Source organism: Lytechinus pictus, chromosome 8 (genome assembly GCF_037042905.1).
Source record: "Lytechinus pictus isolate F3 Inbred chromosome 8, Lp3.0, whole genome shotgun sequence".
Lineage (NCBI taxonomy): Eukaryota > Metazoa > Echinodermata > Echinoidea > Temnopleuroida > Toxopneustidae > Lytechinus > Lytechinus pictus.
This window is the reverse complement of record NC_087252.1, coordinates 41,010,594-41,019,499: the sequence shown is the minus strand read 5'-3', so window position 1 is coordinate 41,019,499 and position 8,906 is coordinate 41,010,594. Positions and strand designations below refer to the sequence as shown.

At 37.3% G+C, this 8,906-nt stretch overlaps 1 protein-coding gene across 1 annotated transcript; it reads left to right on the top strand.

Annotated features, from left to right (window-relative positions):
- The first annotated feature begins 2,833 nt into the window (after positions 1 to 2,833).
- On the top strand, positions 2,834 to 7,814 carry LOC135154949 (uncharacterized). Its single transcript, XM_064103194.1, has 5 exons — positions 2,834 to 3,934; positions 4,383 to 4,520; positions 4,958 to 5,305; positions 6,494 to 6,741; positions 7,435 to 7,814. Exons 1-5 carry the CDS (start codon positions 2,944 to 2,946, stop codon positions 7,687 to 7,689), a joined length of 1,980 nt encoding a protein of 659 aa, XP_063959264.1. The 5' UTR covers positions 2,834 to 2,943; the 3' UTR covers positions 7,690 to 7,814.
- The last annotated feature ends 1,092 nt before the right edge of the window (positions 7,815 to 8,906 follow it).

Below are 8,906 nucleotides of genomic sequence, written 5' to 3'. Positions count from 1 at the left end.
ACACTTGGTCTAATAGTCACTTGGTCTAATGACCACTTGGTCTAATAGCCACTTGATCTAATTTTCATTTGGTCTATATTGCAGTTGGTCTAATGTGCAGTTGGTCTAATTTCCATTTCGTCTAATGTATTTTATTGTCACTTAGTCTAATTGCATTTGGTCTAATACCAATTGGTCTAATGACCACTTGGTCTAATAGCCACTTGGTCTAAAACCAGTTGGTCTAATCCTCACTTGGTCCATTATTCATTTGGTCTATATTGCAGTTGGTCTAATGTGCAGTTGGTCTAATTTCCATTTCGGCCAATTTCCACTTGGTCTAATTTCCAGATAGTCTAACATTCATTTCGTCTACATGCCATTTGGTCTAATTTGTAAAGTTACTTTCTGCGCGCCGGCTTCGAATCTTCACACGCGCGCCCCTCGATATTGGAGAACAGTTAGAGTGATGTATATTTTGAAAATATTGGGATTGTCGAAAGCCTTTAGGAACGAAAAAATATGGGGATTAAACAAACTTTGGGGATTTTTTTGTCTGTTTCAGGGGATTTTTGAAGGTTTTTGTGAAAAGCAATCGATTATTTTCAGTAAAATAACGCTAATATAGAGGTGGAAAAATATGATATTTATTTATCCACCTCTATAGTATATACGATCTACTGTAGGTAGTTAACGCTGGCTTAACCCAATCATGGTTCCCAACTTTTCAAGAAAACAAAAATCCCTGATTTTTATCTGATAAAGTTAAAAAATTACCGAATTATTTGAACCTATTCCCAGTTTCTCATGTTTTATAAGTTGTTGCTGTGAATTACATGTATTATTATTTTTTTAGTTATGCATGTATAATGTACCACTAGGCCTATACTTGTATTTTAGTTAAAGAGGCTACACTGAAAAAAAAAACACCATAACATGTCATTCAATAAATGTTGTTTAATATACAACAAAATATAACAGAGTCTGACTGACTTGCGTGCTTTCGACTTTTGGGCCGATCAAAATTTCCTGATTTTGCCCTCAACTGACGCATTTTCCCCGGATTTAAGGCAATCCCTGACTGGAGAAGCGTCTAAGAAATTCCTGCTTTCCTTGATTTCCCTGATAGGGTGGGAACCTTGCCAATCCATTTTAAAGAGGAAGCTAAGAAGTTGAACAAAAAAACAGAATGAGAAGATATATAAGATGAATGACTACTGTGGTAATAACTGATAAAGGTCTGCAAGCGTAGACTATACCGTGTTATTATAAGGTCATGATGTGGCTGCTACCAAGATGGTTGCAGTGATGTTGTTGCAGCTAACTCGATAGACCTGTATAGTGTTATCAAACTATATCTAACTGGTCTGTTATTTGCCTCCAAACTATTGAAATAACTAAACAAATTAACAAAATTACATGATCTAATGGCTTTGTAGTTTTGGAATCCCCCAAACTGCATAACTAGACCATCAAGTTCAAGTATCGTCCGTAATGGTGCATCACAATGATTTAAAAGAGGCATAAACATGTTTCCGAAATAAGTATCCACACAATCAATATATTTTCGTTCCTTTCTCCATAATAATTTTATTCTGATGAAACCCCGCCATTCGACCATTATAAGCTACAAGGTCCCGAACTTATTGTTCTGTAAATGTGCATGCGGTGATGTAATCATCATGAGTAGGCCTATGATTGAATTTTTATCATCATCTTATAATCGATATACAGGCCTAATTGTAAGAATTATTTGATTATAATAATTTATTAGATGAGCGACTATCTCATCATTGATGAGGTTTTGCGCCCACCAGCCCTACCCCGGTTCTACCCCTCCGGATCCTGGCGATATGTATTAACTGATGCATGGTATTTATCCCTTTCGTACTATATTTGCTAATTCTAGATAAATTAATAATAATGAATGATGCTATGTTAGAATAAATGGACATTAGACCAAGTGTGAATTAGACCAAATGAAAATTAGACCAAATGATGATTAGCCCAACTGGTCATTAGACTATTTGGCTATTAGACCAAGTGGTCATTAGACCAATTGGATATTAGACCAAGTGGAAATTAGACTAAATGGAAATTAGACCAAGTGGAAATTAGACCAAACTGTCATTAGACCATGTGGCAATTAGACAAAATGATAATCAGACCAAGTGGAAATTAGCCGAAGTGGAAATTATACCGAGTGGTGTTAGACCAACTGGAAATTAGACTAAATTGTTTTAGCCCAACTGCTCATTAGACAAATTGGATATTAGACCAAGTGGGAATTAGACGAATTTGATATTAGACTAAGTGGAAATTAGCCCAACTGGTTATTAGCCCAAATGGAAATTAGACGAATTGGATATTAGACCAAGTGGGTATTAGTCAAATTGGATATTAGACGAACTGGTTGTAGACGAAATGAGTTTAGACTAGGTAAAGTTGGACGAACTGATAAGTAGACCATGTGGTATTAGACCATCCGATAATTCACCATATAAAATTAAGGGGTCTATGGCGGCCATTTTGAATATCAAGAAAATATATTTTTGTCAAATCGTTTGTTTTCAGAGAGTATTTCACTCCTGCAATACAAATACTACATTATATAACCAATGTGTGATCAATTGCATGATTTTCATGGGTAATTTGCATATTTTGGCGGCCATATTGGATTTTGCCGATTTGCGGGAAATGCTCAAGGTTACACGAGTGGCATCATTCAGATTCGTATTCAGCACCCTCGAATTGACAAGAAACTTCCAGAAAATATTGTATATATGAAAAAAAAAAGGTTTCAAAGGAGATACTCCTGATAAATCCTATTTCATGAATTTCTTTTCAGCCGAGGTTTCTGTTATTAGATATGGAAAAGAATATCGTCGGCGTATATCTTGGAATAACGATGACGATGGAGCTTGGATAGTATTTGAAGATGAATTACCACTATATCTCCCAGAAATGATCTCTGCACTGGCTCCATTATGTCAAAAAGTGGATCATATTACCATTGGCTTTGACCACGATCTAGATATTCGTACACATGGATCACAACCTGTCATTCCAATGAGATCTGTCATCGCCGTTTGCCTTTACCCATTTTTGGCACAACTCCATGACTCATTACAGACCATCAGTAGGTGTTTTCCAAATGCAAGGGGTCTTGTGCTGGATTATGAATTCGCAATAGAAATTGGTTTCACTTCTAGAAACTTTTCCGGCATTCTGCTGTCTTCATTGAGAAGATTGGAATTACGAATCGTACGTAACTTTAACACTCTTGACAACCTCATTTTCTCGCTTTCTTATTCCTGTCAAAACATTGAATCCCTCACCGTCACAAGCGATACAACTCTCAAATGGGATAAGTCAAGCAGAGCCAATAGAAGATGTAAATTGCATCATCTGACTGATATCCATCTTCAATCTCATCGGCCTGGAGAGCACTATACACTTCAATTGTTAGCAGACTTACTAAATGAATGTCGTGTGATGGGTTCTAGTTTGAAATTCGTCAAAGTAGAACGTGTACAGCTAGGAGATGTAGTATTGAAGAGTGTTGAATGGTCCCGAACATCTTCAGATTGTGGGTTGCAAATTAAAGGTGCATCAGCGGCTGTACCCATAACTGACTTAATTGGTCTTACAACTAGTGACCTTAAAGCGGTTACCGTCTTTACATTTGTCAGTTGCAAGATTGATTTCGGTCAGTCTGACAGTAAGTCCCTGCAAAGCCCGAAGGAGCTTGGTACACTGCGGGAAATCAGGTTCGTTGGTTCAGAAAATCCACTTTCCGAATCTGACAGGAACAAGCTTTCGGAGTTGTATCCTAATGTCAAAGTGACTGAAAAACAGGAGAGTCAGGAATCATCTGAAGAATCTCAGGAGGGTGCAGGGATACCTTCCAAGCTGGACAAAGCCTCCTCTCAATCACTCAAGACATCTGCCATAGGTGGGTTGATATTGATTGTTCTTCATCATGATTACCAGATGAATAGTGATTCATTCAAATTTACCTTCATGGAAATCATTTATAATTACAATGCTTTATAATATGTATAGAAAAGAGTTAAATCTTACAATAGGCATAATGGGGTTATTTGGAATTTACTTCTGCAGACATGGAATTTTTTGCAAGAATTTCCTCATGCAAATTACGCATATTTATTGAGGTAGGCTAAGTTATCCCCCGTGCACAATCTGATATTTCCCCATAAATACCATGATTCCGATGTTTCGTTAATATCTTCCCTTGTCTAAATAGATGATTCATTGTTGAAAGACAGGTAGATATAATGATCTATTAAGGGCACCTAACGCATATCGGAAATAAATGAAATTCATAATCCAAATTTTAAAGAAAGTAATATTCCTTTAAACTAAATTTTTTTGATATACAGATAAACTTTCTGAGGTAAAGGTTGAATTTCATGAAGACGCAAGCTCACAGAACCCTGAAGGTGGAGAAGAAGAAACATCATGGCAAGAAAAAGAAGAGGAATTTGACGTCAACAAAGGAAGCCTGTCAAATGAATCAGGTTCTGTATGAGTAGTAATTAGGAAATAATTTTCTAGTGGTACACAACAAGGATTTGTTTGGTATTGAAACATGTTTTCTAGTTTGCATGTCATTGAGGATTTCTGGACGTACATAATGTTTACAGCGCGAAAGATAAAGAGGGAAGATAATATATAATTGTGGATTTTTCCACATTAGCATGTTACTCCAATAGAGCGGTTTTTTTTTATTTGATTGTAATAAATACATTGCACCAATGGGGAAATAGATTTTTCAAAAATTGCCAAAGTTGGAAAAAAATCTTGTTCAAAGACTATATTCCTCTTATCATTTACAATGGATATTTCAGAATGTCCCCCAGTCGTGGCAGTGTTTAGCGACAATGATTTATTACAATTTTGAAGTAAAAGTTTTGCAACAAAGAAGTGCAATATAAATATTTTTAATAATTTTCAGTACCCGATGAAGGAGATGTCGAACCAACCAAGAAAGAGTGCTACAAGAGAGTTGGAGCTGATGGGGGCAAACTTCAGCTAGAATCCTTTGGAATTGAACTTGAGATACCTCCTGGTGCAATCAAAAGCAAAGAGCCACAGGAAATCTGTCTACGTGTCCTGACCGATACTCCTAATCTTGGTGACTCCAAAGACGAGATGTCAATCTGCTTTGGTGTACAATGCTTAGCTCCTGATGACTTAATTCTGAGGTCACCGGTGACTTACACATTACCTCATTGCGCTGTTGCAGCACTTTACTCCAGTTTACAGGCAGTCCTATACTCAGGAGAGGGGAAATACTCGCCACGTAAGAACTTTACCGTGCAAAGCTTATTTTATTATTTTGTCTATCATGGAGGTTATAGGTGTCATCCAGATGTTAACTTCGTTATGTCTGTAACCCTCCGAAAAAATGACGATGATGACGAGATCTTGCATAATTCATTTCATTTGATTTTCATAAAAATCGCGATGTCTAATGATTAACTATCTACAAAATATTCAAAAGTTATGCAAACGAGAAGAAGGTTCAAGGCCACGGCCTCATTCTTTGCCTTATCGAATGATTTTGTGTGTGTGCGCATGAGTGTTACTGTAAAACCATGTGCGAAGTTTCATTAAAGAAAACCTGTTGGCAGAAGTAACCAATATCGTCCATGAAACAAACCCTTACTTCACTTTTGTTAAAATTTTGATTTACTCTCATAATGACATTGTGTACATTGGGAGTGCATAAGTTTAATAATAAGTGAACCTTTATTCAATATGGTGGAACTTTTTTTTTCCAAAACTGTCTTTAGCAATGTCATTAGGCAGTAATGTTTATCAACCTATGGGCAGGATTCTGTCCAAACATGAAATCGATTTGCTTAGTTATGGATTAGTGAGCACGCATCAAGGAGGGGGGGGGGGGGGTGGCATTTCTTATGGCACAGACTTACTTTGAGGGGTTATAAAGAAATAATGGGAACGGATTTAGTTTCAAATATGACCGAATTGATGCTGTTTTTTACCATCCATCAACCTTTGCCCAAATTTGTAGTTACACAACTTGAAAAAACTTCAAAAATTGTCACTTTTAATTCAATCTTTGATTAATCATGCATGACGCAACCCATCAATCTCATTTTTCCCACTCCCATGAGTGTAGAAAAACCAGCTAAATATAATATATCCAAATTATTCCGTTCGAAAGCTACAGTATTTTGATTTAGGGGGACTTTGTCTTTGTTTAGTATTTATCACACGACATTATGTGGAGGAGCTCCCTGTTTGTTACGTCACAAATAATAACTTCAACATTATACATTGTTATTTATGTTGATCTTTGAAGGATTTTCATCAAACCCTCACCAACATTTGTGTTTTATTGTTATTAAAACGAATTCACTATCCCTTTAAATGATATCTTGTCATTGATTCTCTTTCGCAAATATCATGCCCTTCCATCAAAAATTCCATAACAATCTTATTATTTTTCAATATGTATTTGCAGATGCAGTTATTAAAGAACGGAAAGTACTGTCACAATCAGGAATCCCCAGCTGCAAAATCAGGAAGGACGTACTCGAACTCAAGATGGATCATTTTTCGTGGGCGAAGATTAAGATCATGATCAAGAACCTCTTCTTTCGCGGAAAAAGGATGTGCTTCGTGCCGTTTAAAGAGAAGAACTTGACCTTGACAAAGACACCTCTTATCTTACATGCCAACTTTTATGATGATGTACAAGGGAACAAGGAGGTAAGCTTTATGGTTTCCATGTTTCAATGAAAAATACTCTTTTGATGATCTATCCGGGCACGGTGGCTCAGTGGTTGAGTGTCCGCCTCGTAAACGCAGGTCGTGGGTTCGACCCTCGACCGAGTCATACCAAAGACATAAAAAATGATATCTTCTAACTTCTTGCTCATCGCTCAACATATTATGTTATGCATATGGCCCGCCAATAGAGCAGTTTCCTAACTGAAGTGACTTCCCAGGATAAATGAAATGCAATGAATGAAGCACTACATCTTTTTAAACGGTCATGAAGTGTGATTTTCGCTTCCACTACGCACAACGTATTAAACAAAGAGTAAGGGTATTGGAAATGCCCGTCACATGTTATTGAACAGCTAAGAAGTTATTGTCGAGAATTGGTGAACAAGAACAGCAGTTTCGTCGTCCAGCTTCCGCGCTGACAAACGATTTCGAATGTATCGTTTGTCCAGAGTTCAGGACTAAACTGCTATTTTGATTCACCAATTTTCGACAAAAACTTCTTGGTTGTATATTGTCATGAATGATATTTGACAAAATATTTCGTATGTTATTGAATCCGTTGTGCGTTTTGGAAGCAGGTACTGTCTAATATTGGATAACGAAGAGGGAAATCTTTGCATATTATATTATTTGATCTTTGTGTAGCAGTATGATTTTATATTTTGGTGACAGACGGTTAAGAGCGATCAAGAGGAACTAGGATACAAACCGGCTTATGATGAACAACATGTGCTTATTAAGAAGGCAGAAGTTGATCTTAAGGTGACATATTGTGTGGACGGCAACGAAGAACGAAGTGCGGTAAGGCCTATTTGTCTCGCCCACCGAGGCGAGACTTGGGGATCCAAATGTCGTCCGTCGTCCGTCCGTCACAAAAATCCCGACTGTTTGCTGTGCAACGCATACGGACTTTACGACGTATATTGATTTTGGAAGAGATCTTTGGGCCCCTCGTAAAACACTGTCCTGCAATTAAAGTTGTGTGACATTATATTATTTTTTTTTCGTTTCGCATCTGGAACGGTAACATTCAATTTGCGTTTCGTGTGCAGAATAAAAATTCAAAAGTTGCAAAATATTGAAAGTCACTGTTCTTTTTTCCGTGGTGATGAGTGAGTTTCTCAGCGGTTTCTTTTGTTTTCATGCACCTTAACATCAACATTAACATGCAATTAAACACACCTTTACACAAGCAAACACATAAGAAACAAACAAACATGCATGGCAGAGGCGTACCTGGCATATTTCGTCAGGGGGGGGGGGGCAAGTGACAAGAATGAGCAACGTGGGGGGGGGGGGTAGTAGGCATGGACGTATATAGGCACAATTTTTCAAGGGGGGGGGGCTGATAATAATTGCACAAATATCAACTTCACAGTTTTTAATTTTCGAGCGAGCGAAACGAGCGAACATTTTTTAAATTAGTAATTTGCCTGTTTACATGATGTGAAACGTGCAGAAATTATACATTCGGTTATAAAATTACCAATACACGAGGATAGTTGGGCACCTCGCAGTCCTCATTGCCCTGCATTTTGCAGCCCACCCCCCATACACGTTTGGATGTGTAGGTCTGGCAGTGGCACTGAAGATGGGAAAGGTTACCCAGGGTGCTCAACAGTTTGGATCTTGCTTCTACTGATATTTGCTATCGGGCGATTGCACTTTATTGTCGAAATTAATTCTTTTTTGTATATCATTACAGGAATGAAATGTTTTGGATCGTGATCGATATATTTCTAATCAAGTGCTAATTGTAATGTTTATGTAAACATACTTCTTTTATTCCTCTTTGAATGTGTTTACATTATGTTCCCAATTCTGCTGATTTGGAGACGCTATAAAAAAGGTATTTGACATTGAAATCAGTTAAAAATAATAATATAAAAATAATCATTGCGAGCGCGAAGCGCAAGCTGCTTTTTTTTTAAATAAAGACCTAAAACTAAACATTTTGTGCCCTTAATTATTAATACGATGGGTATCTACCTTAGTAAATCATGCGAGCGCAGAAGCGCGAGCTAAAAAATTTGATATTCCTAACTGGACACTTGACATTCTAAGTAGTTTTACATGATGGGTATCTAAACAGTCGTGCGGGCGCGAAGCGTGAGCTAAATCTGTTGATATTCCGACTTAAGAAC

Coding starts and splice junctions, on each gene's coding strand:
- LOC135154949 (XM_064103194.1), top strand. CDS start 2,944: ATGATCTCTGCACTGGCTCCATTATGTCAAAAAGTGGATCATATTACC. Junction 3,935..4,382: donor ACTCAAGACATCTGCCATAG/GTGGGTTGATAT, acceptor TTTGATATACAG/ATAAACTTTCTGAGGTAAAG. Junction 6,742..7,434: donor ATGTACAAGGGAACAAGGAG/GTAAGCTTTATG, acceptor TTTTGGTGACAG/ACGGTTAAGAGCGATCAAGA.